Genomic DNA, 27,810 nt, shown 5'->3' on the forward strand with positions numbered 1-27,810 from the left:
ACCAGACTGCTACTCATATTTACTTAGTAAATGTGTGCTGAATTGGACTGAGATAACACCAAGCACCTTATTAACCAAGAGTAGCTTAGAAGTTAGCAGAGCAAATCAACTGTCCCAGCCTCCCTGGGCCTTATGTCCACCCACCCCGTCCCTGAATATCTTGGCATTGACTTTACTCCCACACAAGACACAGAATCATTTCCTTCAGCTACTCTTCTCCTCTCTTGGTTGTTTGCTTTTAGGGATGGGAGTGACCAAGAAGGGAAGAAGATATAAATTAATAACCCAGTCAAAATCTCTCTTCATTCTCACTTCTGTTCTTGCCTCAACTTGCTCTGCCTGTTAAGACTGTCAGTCAACTAGTAGCTAGATAAGGAAAAGGTAGAGTGTGAATGGGTAGAAGAGACCTCAACAGGGGAAAGAAGACACTGCTCTCCCCCTCAAAAAAAAAAAAAAACACCCTCCCACTGTTCCATTCCCATTAGTTCAGTTGGACAGGGAAAACTGGCTATTAAGGTTTATCTGGGACCAGGGAATAGATATAATTTTTGCTCGGGAGATGGAAAAAATTTCAGTGACACTTGAAATGGTAAGTCTTTGACATTTTATTAAGAAATACCTTTTTATTTTAAATGATAGTACAAAAATTGTATATATAATATAGATTTGTATAGGTGTACATACACATAAATGCTTACACACACACATGAACTTGCTCATCAGATTCAAACCCTATTTTATTAAAATCCTAAATAAGAGAGAAGTAGATTTGTTTTCCTAAAATATACTGTACATAAAGCTGTCAGACAACTTGTAAAACTGAAGCTGTTTTGAGAAGCTAAGCACCCCACCTACCCTTTCTCTGGCCTAACACAAGTGGCCTTGACAGAAGGACAGAACACAGGGCAAAGCCAGAGAAGGGAGCTGTTATCATTAGTGCTGATAGAACCACATGCCTGAAACCAATAAGGAAGCACAGGATAAAGAGCATGACCTAGATTAATTCTCAGAATTAAGAATAAACCATTTAATAAACAGAAAATATGTGGTGGGGAAGGCAGGGAATAGAAAGAGGAAAGACAAGGCCCATAGATTAGAAATGACCTACTAATTAAGTTCCAGTGCCTGGGAAAGACTCAATGAGATAAGAACAATGGGGTCACAGAAGCAGAAGTAGTTAGAGGGGAAGGGGAGGACAGAGACAGGGAATCACAATTTCCTGCCATTAACAAGCCAAATTGCTCTGTAGTACAATCTTGGGATATCACTCCACCTCCTAATCTTAGAGAGGCTTAGGGGAAAAAAAAAGGCAGTACCAGAGGTTCAAAGCTACTTAAACTGAATTCACATCCTTCTTGCTCCTGTCTCTTGGTAAATATGTTGGCACAGGAAATAGAATACTAACTCAGAAGGGGAAAATATAAAATGGAAATAGGTAAGAGCTTAGAGCAGCACATAGGTGTGCTTGGCTTGTATTCCATTCTAAAGCTCCTTTTCTGGCCATACAGAGATGTCTACACAAGGAGCAGAGAACAGGAGGCCATTCTCCAATAAATCTGGACAAAGACTAATTGCTATTCAGGATTAAACTTCTGGAAATAGTTCTCTATATGCCTCAGGTCTTCGAGTTCTGGGGATCCATGATGTTGTTTGTTGGGAAAGAGCCACAGAAATTTCTCAAAACGATCTTTTCTTAAAAGGATGAGGTGTCTAAACCGGAAAAGCAGATGTATAGAATGTCTGCACCTTCTGCCACGGACGTTTATCTAGAGTTTCTTTCCTATTCAGAAGTGTAAGAAATTATGCAAATGTCAGTCAAAACAGCTGCCACAGGAGTGGAAAGGTGGCTTGCTCTGTGGAAAGGCTGCTCCAGTTCCACCCCCGACTCTGCTCTGAAGCTTTCAGCTTACATGATGTCATAACACTATATGCTGAAGAAATCTCTGCAAAGCCAGGTACTGGCTCTCCCTAGGGCCTTGCTCCTCAGGTTTCTCGTTACTGCCTGTTGAGTGTGCCTCTCAGAAAAGGGCCAAAGTAATACTTTTTCTTCCTCAGTCCCTTTAATGAATTGAAAGAAACCCTCTCTAAAGTGTTTAATGAAATAAAAAATATTTCCAGCTTTTACCAGGTACTTTTTAGAATTGGACCTCAAAACAAAGAGAAAAGTGGGAAAATTCATATATATTTATAAACATACACAATAATATACATGCAGCAAAGGGGTGTTAAAAAAATGCACTGGTCACAAAATACCTAACTTCAACTGGAGAGCCTTCTGGTAAATTCATTTCTTTTACAGCAATATAAAGAAAGAAAGGAAAGCCATTTTGTATGCCACAGATTTCTAGTATTACTGAGCAGACACAAAAATCTTAATGAAGCAATGCGAAGGCTGAAAAAGAAGGCGAGGCAAAGCCAAAAATAATGAAACAGATATGACAGAGAAAAAAGAAACTCTTTTAAGGTGCTGAGTTCAAAATATAGAAAACCTAAAGCCAAGTTCTCTCATATTTCAAGTAAGAGACTTCAACTATGGCATTATAATTAAGAGATCCCACAGAGGTAGTGATAGGAAAGGAATGTCCATCTATATATTTGTAAGTAATTTCCCTGAAGCCGGGAACAAGAACAGAAATATTAAGATTTATTTCTTTCTCTTATTTAGGGGGAAGCTTAAAACCATAATGTAAATGTAGGGTCTAAAATTTCTATATTAATACTGATACTATTAAAGCAGCTTTATTTTAAAATAGGCAGTCATCCAGGTTTCAGATTTTCCTGTTCAAGTACCATCTCTGAACCACCTGTCTGTTATTTGAGTCTCTGTAATCCAACCTTGCCAATAGGCCAGTTGGATTTCCCAAACCCAGAAGACCTAGCCACATTTTCCCAACTTCCAAGGTTGATCCAGAAAAATATGCAAAATCATATAATGGTACTCCCAATAATGTCGTTAATATGAACTACTACAAGGGATCCTGATCTACCATTATCTCTATGGCAATACAACTAGAGATCAAATCCTATTTCCCTTCTCTGGAATGCTAAATGGTCTATTCCAGGTAAATAAAAACAAATGCCCTTTTAGTACCCACTCCTTTCCAAACATTGCCCTTCTCTCTCTCCCTAACCCAACCCCTCCTTAAACCCCCCTATCTCAGAGACCCCATCATCAAAAATGACTTGGGCTATATTAGATTTTTTTCTGGATGGGAATGATAGGCTTTTACAGAAAAAGAATAAGAACCTCTAAACAGTTCCTTCAAACAGTAGGGGCTCTGTATACTCAGAAGGGTGTGCTGGATGGAATCAACCTCCATCAGAAGCTACCTTAGAGAGTAAGCTGGTTGGACCTAGATATTTTCTGCAAGGTCAACCTCCACCCCCTTAACAGGAAAGAAAAAAAAACAAACAAACAAAAAATAAGGGACTAAAGTCAGTATATACACCAAGAACACACACAAAACACATCTAAAATAACACTTGGTCCCTCTATAGTTAAGCTAAAGCTCTGAAATGGAACACAATAGCAGCTTACTGTTAGCACCTGATTCACAAAGGGACTCAGAAAAAGGAAAAACATTGCAAATAGAAACAGGACGATTTGACAGCAGAAACCACCATTTTACACTCACCCTTACCTAGGCTGCTCCACTGCATTTCTCCACCATCCCCAATGGTGCAGACTAATCTCTGATCATCTGGAAAGTGCTCAGTACTTGGTCCATGGAGAAAACCTAGCTAAGGTGGCCCATAGCCAAGATTCATTTCAAAACTGGTATTTTTGTCTTTAAGCCTCTAATAGCCAATTCTTTCGGGGCTTCCTTGGTGGCTCAGAGGGTAAAGCGTCTGCCTGCAATGTGGGAGACCCGAGTTCAACCCCTGGATTGGGAAGATCCCCTGGAGAAGGAAATGGCAATCCACTCTAGTATTCTTGCCTGGAGAATCCCATGGATGGAGGAGCCTGGTATGCTACAGTCAATGGGGTTGCAAAGAGTTGGACACGATGGAGCGGCTTCACTTTCACTTTTCTTTTCACTTTTGTTAAATTTGGTTTGGGGAGTTATGTTTACAGTCTATTTTGAGCCCTAAATGATTCTGCTACTCTGGAAAACTGCAGCAAATTACTTCACTAATCAAGGTAAATAAAACCCTGTTAACTGTCACATTTTATTCCAAACTAAAAATACATGTTTTCCCCATGATCGCTAATTAAGAAAACCTTATTCTAAACAGTCATTCAACTGTTTACTTGGCACATCTCCCTCTTGTTCAGTCTGCTCAGTCGTGTCGGACTCTTTGCGACCCTGTGGACTGCAGCACGCCAGGCTTCCCTGTCCTTCACATCTCCCTCTGGTTGCTTCCAATTTATAACACAGCAAGTCCAGGATGATGACCTCTCCACAACTTCTCTCTCCACCCATATTCCCACTCTTTTTTTAAAAAAAGCTCCAAGAAATCCCAGCAATGAAACACCTTCTGAAGTGTCTAGGCAAAAGGAGCAGGCACGGTGGGAGAGAGAAGAGTAAGGTGACAAAGATCTGGCCAGAATCTTTGGTTCCTTACGTTATGGCACTGGTTGTCCTTATCCCCTCTGCCAACACACTGAGCACCTGTAAAGCACAAAAGCTCTACACAAGACCTGACCTTAGAAAACAAACAGTGTATACGCATCCCAAATCAGATGGATAAAAACTATACAACATTCTCAGCCTTCATCTCTCCTCCTGTCTTTTCTTGCATATGAGTGGATACCATGTAAGTTCCACAGAAAGGCACACTTAGCAAACTCAACAAAATTTTATAAAGTTAAAAAGTTTAACATATACACAATGGAGTATTCCTCAGCCATTATAAAGAATACATTTGAATCAGTTCTAATCAGGTGGATGAAACTGGAGCCTATTATACAGAATGAAGTAAGCCAGAAAGAAAAACACCAATACAGCATACTAACGCATATATATGGAATTTAGAAAGATGGTAACGATAACCCTGTATGCGAGACAGTAAAAGAGACACAGATGTATAGAACAGTCTTTTGGACTCTGTGGGAGAGGGAGAGGGAGAGGGTGGGATGATTTGGGAGAATGACATTGAAACATGTATAATATCATACGTGAAACGAATCGCCAGTCCAGGTTCGATGCATGATACAGGATGCTCGGGGCTGGTGCACTGGGATGACCCAGAGGGATGGTATGGGGAGGGAGGTGGGAGGGAGGTTCAGGATGGGGAACATGTGTACACCCGTGGAGGATTCATGTCAATGTACGACAAAACCAATACAATACTGTAAAGTAATTAGCCTCCAATTAAAATAAATAAATTTATATTTTAAAAAAGTTGATATTAAAGCTTGACATTACATAAATAAATGTTTGGAAGCAAGTTGTTCTGACAGCAGACTACCCTCCTCGTTGCAATTTCATAAAATCTAGCCAAAGCAAAGTTGGTATCTCGAGACCAGACTGTTTCCTAACCCCATGGGCCTCTTTTCTGGCCACTTTCCAGCATCGCAGAGGTGCAGCTGGAGGATTTGGGATCTACATACACTTCTCCCACATGAACAAGTTTTCTTTCCTTTCCAGTTTTTAAAAATTCTATTTTAGCTTCTTAAACTGGCATCTGGGCTATGGACACACAGTGGATGCAAATTTACTTAGGTGATTTCTTCTCAGGGAAATTAACTCAGGATAGTGGGGAGTGCCTGCCTGTTCCTTTGGGAGCAGAGTATATTTCTTTGTCTTCCCCAAAGCTTACATCTAATCCCTCCTCCCAATTAGGTTTCTTCCCTAATGGGTACACATCATAATCTAAGGCAAAGTTTCAGGTCACTTGATGGTACAACTATTAAAGGCTCTGGGTATGTACATATTAGAAATATTATTTCAAAATCTTCTGATAGAAAGTCAGTTATTTAAAAAACAATCGGTCCATAACATCCACCTTTCTTTTACCACTATGCTTCAAGCAATGATGTGAGCTGAGAAATCTGGTCCTTATTATTTTGGACCCTCAGAAGACATGTTCCCTAAATTTGGCTTCAAATTTTCCAGTTGCATAGAAAGCTTTCCTGAGCCCAAGTTGTAGCCTATAGCATTGTACCCTGCTATAATTTTCTTCTTTAGGACATTCTTAATTTTTACACAATGTTTGTCCTCTGTATTTTTTTTTTTTTAAGAGGAAAAAGATGGACACAGTACAAGTTGTGGCCCTTGCACATTAAGTTGAAACAGTTTCCATGGCAACTCCAGTATGAGGCTCTGTGGTCCCTGCTGCCCCAGTCACTTCTGTCTCTCTCTCTTCCATCTCCCGCTCCGTGACTACTACAGCACCTACCTCAGCCACCTCTTCAACCACGGCAAAATCAACTCCATTGGGCTGTTGTCGGGCCATGGCCTCCAGTCTGAGGCGGTACTGTTCTGCCTCCTGCTCTTTCTTTAGAAGCTGGTGTCGGTACTCCTGGGCTCTTCGATTAGCCTCCTGGAGGCGCTGCTGAAGTAGCTCTCTTTCAGTGCCTTCCTGTAAAAGTAAGCCACACAGGTGAGGATTCCTAAGAGTAGGCAAAAAGACAAGGGTTCAGGCCTTGAGAAGTCTGGCTTTTGAGTCTTTGCCTTCTCTCCACCACTGCTAAAAATATTACCTTGCTTTCTTCCACACTGTTTGTCATCTCTTCTATCCTTGGTTTCTTAGTCAGTGGCAATTTCTCTGCTTCTTCTGCCTCTTCCTCAATGATAGTCTCCTCTGCAACCTGACCAGCAGGTACAGTTAGAACTATAAGCCAAAGGACACCAATTGGAGGTGATGAATACATAGTAAAACAAAGAGATTTTGCTTACTTTGAATCAGAAAACAAACTAAAACATATTCTCTGATATCTTACTGTTCATATCTCTTCAGATTTTAGAATCAACGGTAAGGCATGGCTTTGTAGAGAGAAACCGAAGATTAGAGGCACTAAGAAGACTTCAGAGGGACTTCCCTGGTGGTTAAGAATCCTTCTTGCAATGCAGGGGATGCAGGTTTGAGCTCTCTTTAGGACACGAAGATCCCATATGACCTGGAGCAACTAAGCCTACATGTGGCAACTAGTGAAGCCCATGTGCTCTGGAGCCTGAATATCACAATTACGAAGCCTGCATGCTACAACTAGAGAGTTCGTGCACCACAACGAAATATCTTGCATGATGTAATGAAGACCCTACGTGCCACAACTAAGACCCAGAGCCAAATACACATTTTTTAAAAACAGAAAGATAAAGACGACTTCAGAAAGGAAGGCCAATGATTTGCAGGTTTGGAAATCATGCAGTTAAGACCCAAGTCTGAAGCTTTTATATAAAAGTGTCTGACTATAAATCAGAAGCTGTGACCACTTAGCTTGCAATTCTGCAGGAATAACTTATCTAAAGTAGGTATAATGTCTTAAATAAGAATTTTAAGAAAACTTTCATGAAAGCAGTTTACCATCAGCTATATCTAATTTAACTATTTCTCTTCTCATAGATAAGTGAGAAAAGGGTCAACACATATGCATACAACACACAAGATGTACTGCACACCTATTAGAATGGCTAAAATTTTAAAAATAGTGATAACACCCAACACCCAATTCTGGCAAGAATGCGGAGAAACTGGATTATTCATAAATTGCTGGTGAAAATGTAAAATGGTATAGTCACTGTAGAAAATTTTTTTTTTTTTACAAAACTGAACATGTATTTACCATATGACCCAGAAACTGTACTTTTGGACATTTACCCCAGAAAATGAAAATTTATGTTCCTATAAAGCCTGTACATGATGAGTCATAACAGCTTTATTCATATATAGCTAAAAGCTGGAGACAACTTAAGTAGTTAAGTGATTAAATAAACTATGGTACATCATGGAATACTACTCAGCGATAAAAAGAAATGAACTACTGATACAAACATCAACTTGGACAGACCTTCAGGGAATTATCCTGAGGGAAAAAACCCTATTGCAAAAAGCTATATACTATATGATTCCATTTCTATAACATTCTTGAAATGACGAAAGTATGATAGAGAACAGATGAATTAGTGGTCACCAATGGTTAGGAATGGGGTGGGAAGGGAAGTGGCTGTAGATATAGAGTAGCACAAGGAATCCCTGTGATAGAATTGCTTTCTATCTCAACTGTGGTGGTGCTCATACAGTAAATTGCACAGAACACAAACTCACAAATGAAGGCAGAGAAAACTGCAAAAAAATTTCAATAAGGTTGGTGGATTGTACCAAGGTAAATTTCCTGTCTGTAATATTGCACTATTTGTATATTATACAAAATAGTACAGTAGGCTTCCCAAATGGCACGAGTGGCAAAGAACCTGCCTGCCAATGCAGCAGACATAAGTGACACGGGTTCAATCCCTGGATCCGGAGGATCCCCTGGAGGAGGGCATGGCAACCCACACCAGCATTCTTGCCTGGAGAATCCCATGGACAGAGGAGCATGGCAGGCTACAGTCCGTGGAGTCGCAAAGAGTTGAATTGCGACTGAAGCGACTTAGCACACATGCACAAAATAGTACAAAATATTTGTACTATTATTCAAAATGCTATCACTTGGGGAAACTGAGTGATAGATATATGGGATCTTTCTATATTATTTCTTACAACTGTACATGAATTATCATGTACAATTACACGTACAATTATCTCAAAATAAAAAGTTAAAATTATATTTAGGTTTTAGGATGCATTATGATTTTTGTTTAAAGCAAAAATTGATAGCATCAATTGATAGCAGTAGAAAGCAGCTTAGATATCTGCTAAGTGGAAATGGAAGCTTTGTCTGGAATTTAAAATTTCTTACAGTTAATTCATAAAATTTTGGCTTTCCTTCTTTGAGCCTGGTTAAATGCATCTGTAAAAAGTAGTGCAGTTCATCCAGGCAAAACCTTGAAAAAAACTCCCCCCCAGGACTTTCCCAGTGGTCCGGTGGTTAAAACTCTATGCTCCCAATGCAAGAGGCACGGGTTCAATCCTTGGTCAGGGAACTAAGGTCCCACAAGCCAGAGGACTTTAAATTTTTATTTTTTTCCCTTAAAACAACTTCAATCTTAAAAAAGCAAAAAAAAGCAAAAAACCCCAAAAACTCCGTTCTCATTTACTTAATTCCAAGTAGTCTCTCACCTATTCTGTGAGCTCCCCCAAACTTTAAGTGATAATGTCCACAAAAACATCAGTAGTATATTTCCAAATAAAATTCCAAGAACTTATGATACCAAAGCTTGGATTATAAAGGTTTAATTCCTACTCTTTCTTCCCCTACTGCAAAGATCCATCAATTCAAATAATTTAAAAATTATAGAATCCTCATAATTATTTAGGCCAACTCAAATTGCTGATGACACAAAAGGCAATGATACCAACCCTCCTTTTTCAACCTCTAGTATTTCTGAGGAATGAAGTTGTAATGTTAGTTTCTCTTTTTTTAAAAAAAATTTTACTTAAGTATTTTTTTTAATAACAAACACATTCAGATGGTTCAAAGATTAAAAGCTATAAAAGCATATACACTGAAAAGCTTCTCATCCATCTCTAGCTGCCCAGGTGCCCTGCCAGAAGGAAACCAATGTTAAATGTTATTTCTGAATGTTCTTCCAGAGATAGTCTAAGTCTACAAATATATTAGCAAATATACATATAAACTTATCCCTTTAAAACATACAGTGTAGCATACTCTACACACTGCCTGTATCTTGATCTTGTCACTTAAGGTATTTTGGAGATCAGACCATACTGGTATGTAAGAATCCTCTTCATTGTTTTTAATAGCTGCATAGTATTCCATTGCATGAGTAGGGTATACCATAATTTATTTATCAAGTTCCATTAATGACTTCTACTTAGGTTCTTTTTAATCTGATGATTACAAATAATGGTGTAACAAATAACTTAGTATATAGGTGATTTCTGTGTGTGTGAATATAAATTCATATAAAAATAACTTTTTAACCAGAAGGTATGTGCAGCTTCAATACTGATACATGTTGACAATTTGCTCTTCAGAGGATGCATTCACACTCTTACCAGTGATTTATAAGAGTGCCTGCTTCCCCATACCCTTGACAGCATCGTGCTTTAATGGTATATTGGTGCAGTATTTATATTTCTCTTGCCATAAATGAAATAAATTTTCCTATTTTTAAGAACCATCAGTATTTTCTGTGAACTACTAGTTTGCAATACTTGCTCTTTTTTCTATCAAATTATTGGTTTTACTCACATATTTTATGTATATTAGGAGAATTTGTGGCATCACACTCCAGTACTCTTGCCTGAAAATCCCATGGATGGAGGAGCCTGGTAAGCTACAGTCCATGGGGTCTCAAAGAGTTGGACACGACTGAGCGACTTCACTTTAACTTTTCACTTTCATGCACTGGAGAAGGAAATGGCAACCCACTCCAGTGTTCTTGCCTGGAGAATCCCAGCCTGGTGGGCTGCCGTCTATGGGGTCGCACAGAGTTGGACACGACTGAAGCAACTTAGCAGCAGCAGGATAATCTGACTGGTTTCGGGGTTTTTTTTTCTTTTTCAGAGCTTCTTTGCCCCATCTAGGATATGGCATTCTCCATTTCCCCCTAACTTGCCCTAATGCTCCGTTTTTAGAGGTGTGTTGAGTGTCTAAAATATCTTTTAATAGACAATTGTCCACATGGGACAACTCACCTTGCTGTCCATCTTGCACAGTCACAATAAATGGCTGGCCAATGCCTCCAGTAGGGATTGCAGTTTGGATATTACCCAGAGGGACTCCATCGGTCACTATGGTGATGACTCTCTGGCCTCCACTCCCCACCACTTGCTGGATTGATGAATCAACAGCAATTGATGAATTGCCCTCTATGATTTCTTCTGAATTAGCTAGAGATGACAAAAGTAAATATAAAATTACAGCTTAAAAAAATAGGAGTAGAGTAATTTCAGCCTCCTTGAAATTGATAATATCAGGAATAGAAAAACTTGAAATGCATTAGAACAGTATTTTCTAAAATGTTTTCACTGACATGTTAGCTTTCACCAGACAGGTTCTATGTACAAATACATTTTCAAAATGTTAGTTTAAATATGCTTAAATTTTTGTTTTTATTTTGTAGTATCAGAGACCCTAATAGACAAATGAGCATTGTGACTCTCTAATAGAAAATAAGATATGCTGAGTTTCCCCAACATACTTGATCTTGGGACTCTTCTTTCAGGAAGTATCTTGAAAGTCTAAATAAATCTATAGAGCCTAGGACTATAACTATAAATTAGAATAGACCTATTTCTATAAGAAATAAAGGCATTTAATAGAGAATTAACAAAATAACATGTCAAGAAGTCAAAACACTAAAGAAGTTTGACCGACAAAAACAGGTGGCTTCTCCCATCTGACTGATCAACAATAACATTAATAGCAACTAACGCTATTTACTATGCGCCAGGTACTTTTCTATTAATAAGAACTTTACATGTATCACATTGAATAAAGATTTTCACTTTGGTTAGTCAATATCCCCAGTAACTATTAGGGGAAACAGCTCCTACTACTATGAAATTTCTGTATCTAAAGAGTCACAAGGAGAAGTTTGCAACAGGGGTAGGAACTATCCATATGAGATGCATTCAGGCAGTTCAATGGAAATAGAGCATTCACACCTCTTAGAAGCAAAGAACAGTTAAATGTTAGAGCTGAAAGGACCCTGATATATAATCTAATCCAACTACCATGTTAGAGATGAGGAGACAGACCTGAAGAAGTCAAATGATTTATCCAACATCAAAGAGAAAATTAGAAAAATTAACAAGCACAAGTTTAATATGTTGCTTTTTCCTCTGCCATGCTGCTCATTCATACACATCTGAGTAGAGATTTTTATGATTGCTACCAGTTGGAAAAATAGAATTGGAGGAATGTTCTCAGCATCTAAATGTCTATGGCAGAAAGAAATCAACAATCTGCTTTCATTTATGATGGAGCAGATTGCCAGAGGGCTCCAGAAAGATTCCTAGACAACTATTTACCCCTATCTATAACTATTTGCCTCCTACCTATATGAAGTCTTAAACCTTTTCCCTGGAGGCCACTAGCTCTGGCTAAGGGACGTGAAACCTTTCTGTTTTAAAATCAGAAGGGCACTATATAGGATTTACTCCACAAATCCACTGGGAATGCCAAAGTAACATCTCCAGTGACATGAAGCATGCCAACCTGGGGTACACAGTATGGAACAACGAGCGAGGCAGCAGTCCCATGTATTTTGATGCTTTAATACAAGGTATCTAGGCTGCTATTTTGAATCATTCTATGATAGTATCAGTCAAAACACAACATAGAGTATTTCCAAAACTCTGCTATATAAGATGAAACATTTCAATCTGATGTAACTCGAGTCAGTGCAAACAAACTTGAAGCTGCAAGAATACAAAGGAGTAACTTACTCATTCTCTGACATTATTCAGCTGACTGATTGTATCACTTATTGATTTTTCATTCTGATGCTCAGTGACTCTACATCCCTTTACCCTAGTTGTCTCTAACCATAATTCTTTAACATTTCATGGAAAAGTAAATCTGCTGGAGAGTTGAAAACAAAAGAAGAAATGGTGATTCACCCAGCAGATATCCCTTACCTACCTGTGGCTCTGTGTGAGTTGGAGAGGGGGGCTGATGCCTCAGCAAGAGCTGCGAGGGTGGCCAGCACTGAGGTGGTAGAATTTGAGAAGTGTACTGTTGAGGAGGCATGGGGGTCACCTATTTTGGTAAAAAAGGCAAATGAGGTCCAGTGGAGAGAATAAATAGAGATGAACTAAAATGGCTTATTAAATCAAAATCTCAGCTTTTCCTTAATCTTGCTTTCTAATACAAACTTATATAAACCGATTATCATGGTGTTAAAACTCTTAAGGTTTAAAGTTTTCCCTTTAAAGTGGATTAAGATAATATGCTTGGTATAGGGCCATTACATTCTCTTCATCTGATCATTCTCTTGGCACTGTCAAGGCTGAGCATCAGCAGCTAACACACCAAGAGTTCTAACCACTCCCAAGGCTGGCTGTTCAGAGCTCTTCTTGGCAGCAGGCAGTAAGCATACAGAGCATGCCGCACCCCAAGCTAGGCAGTGGTGAGGGAATAGGCCCCTCCTGGGCTTTAGTCAGTCACGCCTCTTCTCTTCACCAGAGGTGAGAAGACTAGGACTGACCTCAAGGGCAAGGACAGTTAAAAACATGCAGTTTCACATTTTGAATGTCAAAGGACAGTACAATAATTGATGCTAAAAAATAACAATTACTTAGTTATGTCATGATGTGCTATTTAAAAAAACTTCGTTCATAACCTTTTCCTCTATGTATGTAATATACTTACAGCTAAGTTCGAAGAGGGAAGTGCATTAGATCTGGCAACAGGCATGCCTAATTTTATGAACCAGAAGTATTACTCAACACTTTTGCATAAATCCAACTTTAATAACATGAATTGCACTTCCCCAAATCTTTTACTATAATTTCAGAGATAACTTATTGTACCAATCGCAAATTAATTGCCACTTGGCACCAAATCCACCCTTCTTTGCCGTGCCTTGTGATACTGAAGCTGAATCCTATAAATATTTCCTGTCATCTGGCAGGAGATTAAGTTTTATCACATAGAAGTGACTGCTCCCCATACTGGCTATTCCTATATTCTTTAGAGTTCTCCTCACCTCTTAATAGTTATCCATTGTTACTAACAAGTTTTTAGAAATAAAGTTTATAAATTATATATTTATAATATATATTTATTGTATATATATAAGTATTTCTTACATATGTATAAAAAATTATGTATAATTAAACTATACCACACATAATTTTGTCTCCTGAATGAAATGGACTGATACACTTATCTTTTTTTAAAAAAAATAATTGGTTAATTTTATTTATTTTGGCTGGGCTGGGTGTTCATTGCTACATAGGCTTTCTTCTGGTTTCAGGGAGCAGGGGCTATTCTCTAGTTGTGGGGCATGGGCTTCTCATTGTGGTGGCTTCTCTTGTTGTGGAGCATGGGCTCTAGGGCATGAGGGCTTCCACAGTTGCAATTCCTGGGCTCGAGAGTACAGGCTCAATCAGTTGTTGGGCACGGGCTTACTCTGCGCCATGTACGAACCTGTATCTCCCGCATTGGCAGGCAGACTCTTTACCCCCGAACCACCAGGGAAGCCCTAAATGTACTCTTACTTTTTGTTTTCTCAATAATATACCTTAAAAAAAGTCAGTTATCTGTAAAATACTTTCAAAGCTTTTGAATGATGACTATGGGAGTGAAGATAAGGGTGGAGAAAATAATGATATCCTTATTTTAATTCTTTCATATTCAAGGAACCCAATGGTCTTAGTGAAACAGCGCGTGACCTCTAGAAAGAGCTTGTGTCAATCTAATGACCTTGTAAGAGCAAGATTAGCTATAGCTTATACTCTAATTTTCCTGCTTAGTTCATGCTTTTCTTATCACTCAGACTATAATACCAAGTGCTGACATAAGAACTCACAAATGAAACAAACAAGGAACAAGCAAGTTTTAGATACATCCCTCATGGAGGTTGGAATATATGTGACAGTAAGTCACTAACAATAAAAAATACACCGCTATTATTTTATCACAGTTAAACACACACAGACAAACACACAAACAAGGCTGTTACACTTAAAGTTCAAGTAGGACAAATCAGGTAGGCCACCAAGCTAAAGGAGACTACTTGTGTAGAACTGCTTCATAGAAAGGCATTATATACTTTTTAGCACATGATGATTCCAACCTAAGGGTATTTGTTCTCCCTCTAATTCAAACATAATGACTCACCCAACTTCTCTTCAATAACAAGATGAAGAAAGAACATTTGTGAAAAATTAGGTTTAGTATTCTGACAGAATACTAAATTGAAAAGTTGAAACTGAAAAGAAATGATACAAATGATCTCTTCAGACTTATCCCAGAGAGTTCTGGAAAAATAAAGTACTTTATTGTTAAACAATGCTAATTGCTTCGTTTTAATACAAGACCCCCCATCAATAAAGTGAAATGTGCATGGCTGCTGGAAGGAAAATTGCATTGTTAGTGACAATTTGTTACCTACTCAGAATGTGGCTTATACAAATAAACTCTTCAGATCAGGATTTAGGGGTATGTGCTATGGTTAGCTAGGCAGTATCACCAAGTCAGTGAAAACTGGTGGTGGTGGCTTAGTTGCTAAGATTCAGAAAAATTAAGTAATTTGCCCAGGGTCATGCAGCTAGTGAATCTCAAGAGCCCAGATTAGAACCTATGTCAGATTCCAAGGCCTGTACTCTTTATGAACCAATACAAGGCAATTCGTACTTGACTTTGGAGTACATCTTACAATTCTACAGAAAAAGGAAATTTATCTTCATAACTCTGTTTTGCCCTGATTAATATTTAAGTTAAGTCTGCCCTCTCCAGTCACTGCAGTTTGATTGTGGCACTGATGATAACTGATCTCTTTAGTCACAAATGGAAAATTGAAAGCAATCTTTACAGTCTGGATTTTGGTATCAAAAATATCCACCAAAATGACAATCCTAGGATACTTACAGTTAATTCTTATAAAAAAAAAATTTATGTATTTATTTTATTTTGGGCTGTGGTGGGTCTTTGTTGTAGTGTTCGGGCTTTTCTCCAGTTGAGGCAAGCGGGGGCTACTCTTCGTCGAAGTGCTCAGGCTTCTCACTGTGGTGCTTTTTCTTGTCTCAAAGTATAGGTGCTAAGTGTGTGGGCTTCAGTAGTTGCAGTGTTTGGGCTCAGTGTTTGGGCTCAGTAGTTGTGACTCCTGGTGCACAGGTTCAGGGGCTCCACAGCAAGTAGGATCTTCCTGAACCGGTGTTGCTTGCATTGCAAGGCAGATTCTTAACTACTAGACCACCAGGGAAGCCCACTTTCAGTTAATTCCTAAAAATATTGTTGGATGATGGGAGACAAGAAGGCTTCTCCACCATTCAGGAAAAGAAAATCCTTAAACCCAGTTCAACAACACAACCCGAATTTGACTTAGAACTTTTCTCCTTTCTTTTATCTGCACTGATAGGCCAATCCCCTCAAGGCAAACAGCTAGGTAGAACTGCTTCATGAGTAGGATGACACTGGAGCGATCAGCTCTAATTATGTGACGGTTCAGCAATTTCAATTTGCTGCTGTCAACATACAGAAGAGAAAAAAGGAGTAGGTTTGCCAGAAGCAACATGACAAGCATGATATAGGTCCACAGGAACCAAGGCTAAGAATCTTTATGCTGCATGCCTTCAACTTTGCTTATCATTTCAGATAAGAGTCTGGAGAATTTCAGTAGTTAGACTAAAGACTTAATTCTAGCCCATGTTGTAAACATATTACTTTATTGGCTTCTAAAAACTTTTGAATTAAAAAAACACTTGTTCTAATCAGTGCGGCCTGAACCACAACAAATCCAAATGGCTGTGAATATTCTGATTACATATATACATATATTTAAGATAAACTTTTTGAATCATCCAGCTGAAAACGAAAGCACAGCAATTTTAAATGACAGTTGATAGCTTATAAAATGAAGGGCACTACTGCCCCCCTGTGGGCATGAGAGAGTCAACCTTCACTGAGAAGTTACATTTTCATTCAACATTAGCTATTTCTGAAGCCCTGCTATAAAATGGGTACTGAAATACAAAATCTCAGTCTCACCACAACCTCATGAAGTAGATTATTATATTCTAATTTAATATATAAGTACAGAAGGCTTAGGGAAGTAAGTAGTATTTCTAAGGTCAAGTATCTTGCTGCTGCCAAGTATCTTAGTCAATTAATAAATCAGTATTTGAAAGCAGTTCTGGAATGCAAAAACCTTTGTACACTGTGTATCTATTCTTTCTAGTTTATACTGCCTCTCAATAATAATACATCAGTCAAGATCTTCCTCTGATATTTTACAAACAACTATGAATGCAGTTGCAATTTTTAAATGAAAATCAGAAAGAGAAAAAGAAACCTAGGGTCAGTAGGAACATTTCTTTAAACGAGGACATAATCTCCTCATTGTAAAAAAATATCTGTAAGGAGATGTTGAAAATAAACTTGATTTGTTCTTTTTTATTTAAAAAAATTTATTACAGTTGATTTACAATGTTGTACTAGTTTCTGCTGTACAGCAAAATTAGATTTGCTCCTTTCTAGATAGATATTTTATTTTTATTTAAAACATTAATACTGTGTACTGTGTACTGGTGGTACAGAAGATAAGACTCTGCCTTCCAATGCAGGGGATGCGGTTTGATCCTGGGTCCAGGAGGATCCCACATGCTGCAGAGCAACCAAGCCTACTAAGCTAGTGCTCTAGAGCCCACGAGCTGCAACTACGGAGCCCACACGCAGCAAGTGCTGAAGCCCACACACCTAGAGCCTGTGCTCCTCAGTTAGAGAAACCACCACAACGAGAACCTGTGCACCCAACTAAGAGTAGCCCCCACCTGCCACAACTAGAGAAAGCCTGAGCAGCAACAAAGACCCAGAGCAGCCAAAAATGAATAAATTAAAACAAATACATACAAGTGTCAAAAGAGCAACACCAAGGGCTTTTCTTCGCTATATTGTTGTTTTATATGTTCTCAAGAACAAATCAGGACTCTTCAACTTTAGTCGAATAACCATACTCACCTCTTTTATATCAGCATCCAACAACCATTTATGTTTATTTTCTTATTTGTTACTGATTTAGACTATAAATATTTAACTATTTTCCTTAGCAGTACCATATTAAAGCACCTTATATTTTCATTTTGGGGTCAGACATAACCCTTAAACAGATTAATCTGTAGGATATTTTACTTTTAACACAGTCAAGCATTTATGTATAATCCTCAAGTATGATCTTCCCTTCCTCCAGAAAGAATAAAGCATTAGCTTTAAAATCTATTATAAATCTTCCATTTGGGGAATATTTTAATAAAGGAGGGGATATCAGACAGAGTATCTATTCATCTTATTTAAAAAACCTGTAATTCAGGTTCATTTTAAGTCTAAAATAAATGTCACATTATCAGAACATCACCTGAGGTTGTCTTGGTGCTGGCTGAAGAAACAAGGCTTGCGAGGTTGACAACTTCTCCTGACGTGAAGATGAATGGGGTAGCCATAGTCACAGGGTTGGCTCTCTCGGGATTAGCATTCACCTGATTCTGCATTGCTTCCTATAAAACCACACAAGATATTTCAAAGTAAGAACACTTACTAACTAGCCTCAGTTATATAGTTACTGAACAGCCATGCCCCCTCCCCCCCCCTCAATGCTCCGTCAGGCAGATCTAGTTCCGGCACACAATGTCCTAGGGACCTCAGAGTTCTCATTAACACCACTGTTTTTTTCTCAGACCAGGGCAACAGAGAGCTTAGGTTGCTTTCCCTATTATTTCTACCTTAAAAAAAAAAAAAGGTGTATATTTGCAAAAACTTTTAGACAATTCACTTAACCTCTCTAGACCTTGGTTTTTAATTTGAAAAATAAAAGGGGTAGCCTAACAAGGAATTTCCAGCATTAATATTCTCTGATCAATTATGTATAAGACATGGTGCTAGCTGAAGATCCCTGCAGAGAATCTACAGAGAACAATATTCTCCAGAGTTTTGTCCAACTACTTATTCCATTCTGCCTCTGAAGAAATCCCTAAGAGAATATATAACAAACAATCAAATGAGCACCAGATTTTAAAGGCTATTTCCATACACTGCATTTTTGCTTTCAGGGATATCTGCACAATTTTGGTATAAAGATGCTTATCTCTATTTTATTTCGTTGACTATTTTTTTTTTTAACACACAACTATCCCTTTGCTACGAGTTTCAATTGAAGGAGATTGTCCATTCTCTGGTTACCGTAAAATTCCTTCTTGAACCTGCCCCTTCTACCCTCCATATCACTTCCTTAATACTAGCCCTCATTGACTCTTGCCTGGCCTAATGAAAGTCACTAGATGGTAAAGAATCTGCCTGCAATGTGGGACACACAGATTTGATCCCTGGGTCGGGAAGATCCTCTGGAGAATGGAATGGCAATCCACTCCAGTATTCTTGCCTGGAGAGTCCTGGAGACAGAAGAGCCTGGTGGGCTACAGTCAATGGGGTCACAAAGAGTCGGACACGACTGAGCGACTAACACTACTACTACTACTGTATGGTCTTTAGCATTGTCTTCTCTCTCAGGTCTGTGTACCACACTTCAAACAATTACCTTTTTAAAAAACCTTCTCATATCAATCCTGTATTTAAAAGCTTCTATTGAAACACCACAAAATGGCCCACACTCTTGCACACCCCTATGTTCAGAACTCAGCCTTTCAAGTCTTAGCTCCTGCCACTCCTAAACTCTGCTTCTCTTGACCAATCTCTAGGCACAGAACTATTAATACTTACTCTTTCCTGATCATTCCATGCCCTTTCACACCTCTGTGTCTTTGATTTGCTTTTTCTAGCCTAGAGTATCATTTTCTCACATCTCTGCCTAATGCTCCTTCAAAACTCAGTTCAGAGTCTACATATACTTTGATCTTTGCCTTAAGCATGATCAAAACTCCCTCGTAACACCTACCAGGTATCTGTTTATCATCATAGTTTTACATCAGTATAGTATTGTACTGCTTTATATTTTCTCTTTACCTTCATTATGCTGTAAACACTCCAAGGACAGGGCTATGCCCTATTAATCTTTGTATCTCTCATCCTATTATTTCTGATATACACATACTGGCTTAAGAAATCAATGGATGATACCATCACAGCTGATTTTTAATTCTGAGATGGTTTCCTTACGACTCAATATGCTTTAGAGCTATGTTCTATCTCACATTAGTTGATGTATGTTCATAAAACATAAAGAGGCTTTTCATATTATCCCAAGTCAAGCTTAATTAAAAAGGGAAATTTTCATGGAGAAAAAAAAATTCTAAAGCCACATAAATCTCATTTTTGTACTGGTCACAACATTGCTCTTCAATCACCACAGATAATTCAGGGCTTTATAGAATTTTTTTTTTTAAGATACTAATGACAATCACAAGATTGAGACATAATGAAAGTACTACTTTGATAAGATACAGAAAATTCAGTTTTGATTCAGCTCCTACGAAAAATCCTTAACTTCAGTTAAAGTATACTGTGGTGGTATAAAAAGAACAGGACCTGAAGGATGACCAGAATCTCAGCATTGTTCTTCTCCAGGGCTATGTCAAAAGCAGATTTATCAAACTTGCTGAAAGCATGGACATCAGCTCCGTATTTGATAAGCAGCTCTACAACATCTCGATGGTGGTGCTCTGTGGCCCAGTGCAAAGCTGTCATCTTTAGCATATCCTTGGCATTCACATCTGCACCATTCTGTCATAAAAAAGTAATTTTTTTCAAAGAGATACTGGTTATAGTAGCACAGGTGCAATATCCCATCACCAGATACTGAGGATTTCCATAGTGATTACACATACTCAAATTTAGAAATGTTTAAGAAATATCAAAGGGAAAAAATGTCTAAAATTCTCCTGCATGTTGACAGACACAATGCCTTAAATGAGAGAGTCTTTTAAGGACATCACTGGGAAATTATAACAGATGGGAGAGAAAGGGGAAAAGAACAGATTTTTGTTGCATTTATTAACAGTAAGCTGAGTGCCTGAAAAAACAGGCATAAGAGCAAAGAACACCTGCAGAAGAAGAATGAAGAAAAATCAATAGTCTGTTTTGCCTTCAAAAGATTAGAAAGTAAAATACTCATAGCTATGATGACTCTTGAAAGAGCTACAACTCAGTGCTATAAACTGTCCTAAAGTTAATCTTTTCCAACCTAGTTTCCTAATGCCTGTTTAAGTAAGAAAATAGGAAGGTTAGTTGTCTTTTTTACAATATAGACCGCCACTATTCTTGCTTTACCCTAACAAGTAGTTCCACGATGTGTGCATGTCCATCAGCTGCAGCCATGTGCAAAGGGGTCCTGTCCACTTTGGTCCGTGCATCCCTGCTAACTCCTGCTCGAAGGAGCACTTCTGCTGTGGAATAATGACCATACTGGGCTGCAAGGTGGAGGGGTGATGTTCCAAGCTGTGGGGAAATAATACTCATTTAATATCAACTGTGTGCAAAGTCCTAAATCGTTACTGGAGGGATACAAACGAAGAACAGGAGAAGCCTAGGTTCCTGTCCTTGGAGAGAGAATCTGGCTGGACAGATAAACTGAAGAAATGATTTAACTAAAATTAATACACTAATGGACAAATAAACATACTATCAATTAAATAAGTGCTAAGTATAATGGCTTTAAGTCAGGTGGACTTAACAAGTAAAATTCCATAAAGGGTATGATTTTAAACAGGGCTTAGAAGGTTAAAAAAATTGAGGAGAACATGTTGAGTCAGGAACAAAGTGGGGGGACAGGCAGGTTCAAAACAATTCTTGAGAAAAGGACAAAAACTAGAAAGTGACATGTGAAATTTAGGGTGCAAATCTAATTGGTTGAAATAGAAGTTTGTTACCACAGTAAAGCAAAGCAGAAAGACTGATGAGATGAAGAGCCAAAAGAAAAAAGATTAGCAATAGTGTGTCAATAGCAACAAACAAGGCTGTATCATCTCCAAGTAAATCTTGTTACTATCAGAGTTATCTATCAGCATCCATTTGGTCAGAGATCTAGCCCTTTCTTTGGGTTATGCTCTTTAATTTAAAACCTATTTCATTTATTCTTTGCTTTTTATATATTCAGTCTCTCTGCCTGACTGGATTTAACTCACACTGTGCTTTTCAAGTCTATTTATAGAAATGTTAATCTCCTGGGTTTCCTTTCTTCCTTTTTGTGATGTGTTGGCCTCTAAAGTTATGAATTAATCACCTCAGAATAGAGGACACCGCTTATTGAATTGTTAAAATTAGGCAATGCTAACAAAATCTATGACTACTAAGCAAGCCCATGTTATAGCCTAGACCCTGGACCTTCTGACACTCTGCTCTCCAAGCTGATCGAACTCATGAAATTACACCTTCCTCTTTAACGTTTTTTAACAGTGAAAAAGAAAACAAAATGGCTAGGCTATTCGTTATTAATGAGGACATTTTAGAAAAAAGGAAACCAGGAGTTTATTAGTTTAGAAATGTACTCTTAGTATACTGATTTTGTTTAATTTCTAGCTAATTACAGAAGCCTATAACCCAAGTACACTCCAGAGAGAAGTAAACCTTTTAGAAAATACTCCAAAAAACATTATAGAAAATTACAAGTATATAATACCTTACAATTACCACCTATCTATCCACAGGAGATTCATTCAATTTGGAAAACTAAAAGAAAAAGAAAACCATATATTCAGATGAGACAAAGATAATGAAACTCTTGTAGGGAGACTGAGGCAGAAAGACAATAAACAAAAATCAATTCAGACTATTTAGTCTTTAAGAAAAAGGCTACTAACAGCACACGCTGGGAATAATTAAGAAAGCTTACCCAGTCTGTGGTGAATGGAGCACCATTTGCCATCAATGTTCTCACTTCATCATCTTGGCCTTTTCTTGCCGCTTCTAGCAACCTCTTCCCTAAGTCTACCAAAGACATCTTTATACATAGGAACACAAATTTTCAGGAAGCTGTAACTCAAACACAAGGAAAGATGCCTGTAAAAATATTTTTAGAAGACCTCTTGTATTAGAATATATATTCTAATACAAGTAAGATACTTCTCAAGTGGACTATCTGATAAGGCACTTCTTTTCTACTTCAGTACAAACTGTCAGGTATTTCAAAGTTTCAGGCCCTAAACCGTAGTTTCCTCACTTTCAATCTCCAGTAAAATACTTTGAAAATACATGAAACACATTGCTGCCTTTCTAACTTGAGGACTCAATAAAACAGCATTGCATCCCTTCGAAACAACCATGGGTAGAAATAATGTGTTACACACACAAAAAAATGAATAGACAAACCAAGGATATTGAGACTCGGGTATGTGGAGGACACTTTTTCAAAAATGAACAGAGATGTCACTGCACCTGTCAGAGGTGTCTCAGCAACACCTAGAGTTTTTTAAAGTCATCAGTTTGGCCAGATTATATACTTTGTTTAAAAGTACAGTTATGTCTAAAATCATTACAGTTTTTCACTTAATAATGCTGGCATCATTACATTTTTGTGAAAGCTCACAGTAAAATAAGAGCATCTGAGTAGGAGAGTTTTTTCCTTGTAAAAGGCATACAGTCAACTCTCTGTCATTTAAAGAAAAAAAGAGGACTTCCCTGGTGGTGCAGTGGATAAGAATCTGCCTGCCAATGCAGGTGACGTGGGTTTAACTCCTGGATCTGGGAAGATTTCACGTGCTGGGGAGTAACTAAGCCCGTCCACCCGTGGGCTGGAGCACCCTGGAGCCTGTGCCACCCAGGAGAAGCCATCACAAAGAGAAGCCCATGCACCACAACAAAGAGTAGCTCCCGCCTGCACAAATGAAGAAAGCCCAAGCATAGCAAAGAAGACCCAGCGCAGCCAAAAAAAATGCTATGTTAAACACACGAAATCAAAGGCAGTAAGTGATGGGGATTGTCTTAAAAAGCAACCAAAATGGCCATTTAAATTGACAGTTGTTGTAAAGTAAATAAGAAACGGGCCTGGGCATCAATTCAGAGTTGCAGAGGATAGTAAGTTCCTGTATGCGATGGAGAATTGTCTGAATGGTGTATAATCACCACACATTACAAATTTTCCAACCAGTGAGGAAATGGCTGTTCTTGATCAATCTAATTTTTATTATCTATTTGCTTTCATCTTGTACTTTTTTGTCTTAGTTGCTCTGTGGCATATGGAATCTTCCTGGACCAGGAATCAAACCCATGTCTCCTGTATTGACAGGCAAATTCTCAACCACTGGACCACCAAGGAAGTCCTTATAAACTTTTCTGATAAAATGGTGGTGATACTAATAACTGTGATTTTTAAATATTGTATAAAATACATCATTTGTATGATGGGCATTATTTGGTGAACCAATATTTTTCAAATGACCCATATAATATTGTCACAAAATTATGCTCAGGTAAAAAGTATGATTCAAAGTGAAAGCACATCAATGGGTTTTAAGGTAATCAAGTATAAAACATTCATTGACATGGTTTCAGATTCCTCACTGCAACTAACTTTTAAGAAATCGCCTGCCACTTGTTGGGTTTTTGTGTAACATAGAAGAAGAATAATCACCATTACCTGAACTAGCTATTAAAACACTCCTCTGGACTTCCCTGGTGGTCCAGTGGTTAAGAATCTGCCTGCCAATGTGTTATATCTATATATAAAAAAAGTATCAGCAAGCCCTAAACACTTCTATAGGAATTCCCTGGCCGTCCAGTGGTTAGGACTTGACACTATCACTGCTGGGGCTGGGTTCAGTCCCTGGTCAGGCAACTAAGATCCTGCCTCAAGTCACACAGCACATTCCCTCACCTCCCCCTCAAAAAATGAAAAACAAAACAAAACCCAAAACACCTCTACGATAACTGATCACAAAGGGAAAGAACGTCCTACACAGGCATGTTGAGAAATGTTGACATGCAGCAGATTAAATTCTCCTAATATTGAAATTTCAGCTCTATTCTCTACCACAAAAAAATATTCAGGCGTAGGCTGAGGTATCTGCTTAAGGAGATACCTAGTTTGCTTCACATTCCTGGAAAGCTGATACTTCTGGAAGACAAGGTCCTTTAATTAAGTCGATTTTAATCCCACTGCAACTGGTGTCCTTAGCTCCTGAACTCTAACAAAATATTTTTGAGCCCTCAATTTTGTCCACTACAGTCTGCCTTCATATATATGTCAATTTTATCACTTTTAAATCATATTTATGAGTCTGTGTATCAGTACCTCTAAATGAAAGTGACCCAAATGTTTCATCCCATTGTTTAAACAGGCCACCAAAAACCTTATTTCTTATTATAAATTGTAAGTTAAACTTTGGGGTCAGAATGTGAATAAGCTGTTGCATTCATCATTTGATAGAAAAAAAAAAAAGTTTCCTAGATATGTGTTTAAGGTTCTTTTCTCCCCTTATTCTCACTTTTTGCTTTTAAGTTAAAAGTAAAATGTATTTTTAAAATAATGACATTTTGGGGGGACTATGTGTCATTCTCCCATATACCACACCAGATGAGAGATGCAGCCTAAGGATAAGAGACAGTCTAGGTACTTCTGAGATCCCTTGATTACTAAAAACAAAAGGAAAATATTCTCCCTTAGTGAATGTACCTCCACTTTCCCTACTGATCTAACTTGCCTCCCAGGATTTTGGAGATGAATAAAATAACAGAGCATCCACTTTCCCTCCCAAACGAACACACAAGAATTTTGAATAAGTGTTTTTTAATAACTGATGAAGTGCTTGAGCTCTTCACAACAACGTACTCTGTTACAAGAGAGTAATTTCGCTTTTTGATACAAAAATTTAGGTGGGGCACTTCTTTCACTGCTATCAAAGCATATATGAACATAGACGCTTAAGAACATCTCTTGTGGACTAGGTGGATCAAATGGTACAATGAAAATAGTCTCAGATGGCCAAAAATGTCAAGTTGCTGAAGGTAAATCATAGGATATTCTTTTCCATAGATGTTTTAAAAAGAGAGATGAGAGAGAAAGGTCCTTCTGGAAAGGGAGAGAAGAATGGGATGATGTCTGCGGGCTCAAGAAAATCTGTGAGAAAAGGAGAATGGTTAGGGAAGGAGAAATGGAATTGAAGAGTCCATGATCTGACGACCTTTTTCTATTGCACACGTCCCCACTGCTCCGCCAGCTGTACAAACAACCGTGCAAGAACTGGAGGCGGAGCCCTCACTGCTCTTGCTCAGATTGCTGAGCTCATTAATAATCTTTAGGCTATTCCTGGGATCAGAGAGTCAGGGAATCCTTTTTCTCTTCAGTCTTTCTGCAAGAAGGGTCGATTAGGGACAGGGAACCAGGGTCTCAGCCTCGAGGTTAGCCCCCAGCCCGCGCGCCGCGCTGCCCCCTAGCGGTCACCTCTGTGGCCTTGGCTTCCCTCGGTCCAGCTCCCCAGCCCCAGGTCTTACACCCACCCCCTTCTTCACCTCCCAGTCCCCTCCCCTTCCTCCCGGCAGCATCCCCTTCCTCTCCTTCCCTCAGCCGCCCCCGCTCTGGCGAGGGGGCGCCGCTCCGACTGCACCGAGAAGTTCGGAGCCGAGCTGGGAAGCGGTGCAACTTTTCGCGGCAGTCTCCCTTCCAGCCCTGACGCCCCCTCGAGCCCACGCATCTCTTTTTCCCCCTCACCTCCTCGTCCGGGACGCTGCCGGCTGTGCTTTCACCGAGCCTGCCAGTTTTGTCCTGTTTCCTTTTCTAGTTAAGACTCCCTGTCAATGACGGTTACTTTTTGGCCTTTTCACATATGCATATTTTGGGGGCCTTTAACCCCCCCCTCGTGAAGAAATGGAGGCAGCAAAATGGCGGACCCGGAAGTGAAGACTCGGCGAATATAATTTCTGGCGGAGGAATCTATGAAGAGAAAATGATAGGAAAACCGTATTTGTATTCGAACAGGACGATGATGCGCCCCAGAGGTCACTGTCTATCCTCGGAAGGCCTTTTGAGGTAAAATAGTGTGTATTCGAGACGTTTTAGACAGGACTATTTAGCGAGGCGGAGGATTGTCGATTACGTGTCGTATAGGTCCGGCAGGGGACGGACCCTATGGTTTGTTTTGGCGCCAAGAACCTGGTGAAATCGGATTCTGCTCATCTGTCCCGCTGTTTTTTGGGTGTTTTTAGGAAAGCCATGTTTCGCGGTCCCAGCCTCGGGTGAAGATGTCTGGGACGTTGCAGGGTTTGCGCGTGAATTGAGCTCTTCTACCGGACCGACATGTTTTCCGCCACAGCCTGAATGTAAGGATCCTAGAGCCAAGCGGTCAACAGTTATTTCTTGGTGGGGGCTTAGAAGAGGATGGAGCAGGAATTGCAAATTCATTTAGGCACCTGACTTACCAGTTGATTCCCAACTCCACCTACCATTCGCCAGGAACTAAAGGACAGCGCGAAGCTGGGAAAGAAGACTTGCGAAAATAAATAGAAAAGGAGACATCACTGCTCCACTCTTTATTCGATTTTGGCTTTTGTCATTGATGGTGGAGACCATCAACGCTTTTCAAAGCCTATGGGGAAGATTTACGTGCTTTTTTAAAAAAATTACTGACGTATAGATGATAGTGTGTTAATATCTGCTGTAGTGTGTTAATATCTGCTGTACAGCAAAGTGATTCCGTTGTAACTATATATATATGCTTATATTCTTTTCTATTATGGATTATCACAACGTATTGAATATCGTTCCCTGCGCTATACAGTAGGACCTGTTTATCCGTTCTGTATGTAATAATTTGCCATCTGCTAATCCCAAACTCCCAATCCATCCCTTTTCTCAATTTCCGTAGATCCTGTTCATGTTCTTTAAAGGACTTCTTTGGCTTATTGCCCAATTGGTATTTACAGCTTATTTGAGGGTCAGAATCAGTCTTGTTTATAACCTCTTAGGTGTCTCATACAGTAGGCACTCATAATCTACTTATAAATTACCCCAAATAGCTTTTTTTTTTTTTAATGAAGTGACTTGTAAGTATAAGCATATAACATATTTGGGTTAAGTCGTTTGTTTTCTTAGAGACCCAGGCTGAGATAATGAAGTGCAGATTTAATGTCACAGGTGCCTTCTGCAGCATCTGGAATTACTACCTAATACATTGGTAGTCAGTGGGCAAGCA

The 27,810-nt window shown here is 38.9% G+C and overlaps 1 protein-coding gene and 1 long non-coding RNA gene across 3 annotated transcripts; one reads left to right on the forward strand and one right to left on the reverse strand.

Moving 5' to 3' along the window:
• Positions 1-3,997: 3,997 nt before the first annotated feature.
• GABPB2 (GA binding protein transcription factor subunit beta 2) lies at positions 3,998-26,488 on the reverse strand. 2 transcript variants are annotated; one of them, XM_055584369.1, is made up of 9 exons: positions 26,331-26,488; positions 22,518-22,657; positions 20,957-21,124; positions 20,216-20,410; positions 18,093-18,231; positions 12,659-12,775; positions 10,708-10,902; positions 6,647-6,777; positions 3,998-6,525 (listed from the first exon to the last, which is right to left on the reverse strand). In XM_055584369.1, the coding sequence occupies exons 2-9, from the start codon at positions 22,623-22,625 to the stop codon at positions 6,226-6,228; spliced, it is 1,353 nt and encodes a 450-aa protein (XP_055440344.1). In that variant the 5' UTR covers positions 22,626-22,657; positions 26,331-26,488; the 3' UTR covers positions 3,998-6,225. The 2 variants fall into 2 exon arrangements, with proteins under 2 accessions (XP_055440344.1, XP_055440345.1); XM_055584370.1 differs by lacking the exon at positions 12,659-12,775.
• On the forward strand, positions 25,929-27,542 carry LOC129654772 (uncharacterized). The gene is made up of 2 exons (XR_008715584.1): positions 25,929-26,020; positions 26,485-27,542. It is a non-coding gene; the product is annotated as an uncharacterized LOC129654772 (long non-coding RNA).
• The last annotated feature ends 268 nt before the right edge of the window (positions 27,543-27,810 follow it).

The sequence above is a fragment of the Bubalus kerabau genome, chromosome 6 (genome assembly GCF_029407905.1).
Source record: "Bubalus kerabau isolate K-KA32 ecotype Philippines breed swamp buffalo chromosome 6, PCC_UOA_SB_1v2, whole genome shotgun sequence".
Taxonomy (NCBI): Eukaryota; Metazoa; Chordata; class Mammalia; order Artiodactyla; family Bovidae; genus Bubalus; species Bubalus kerabau.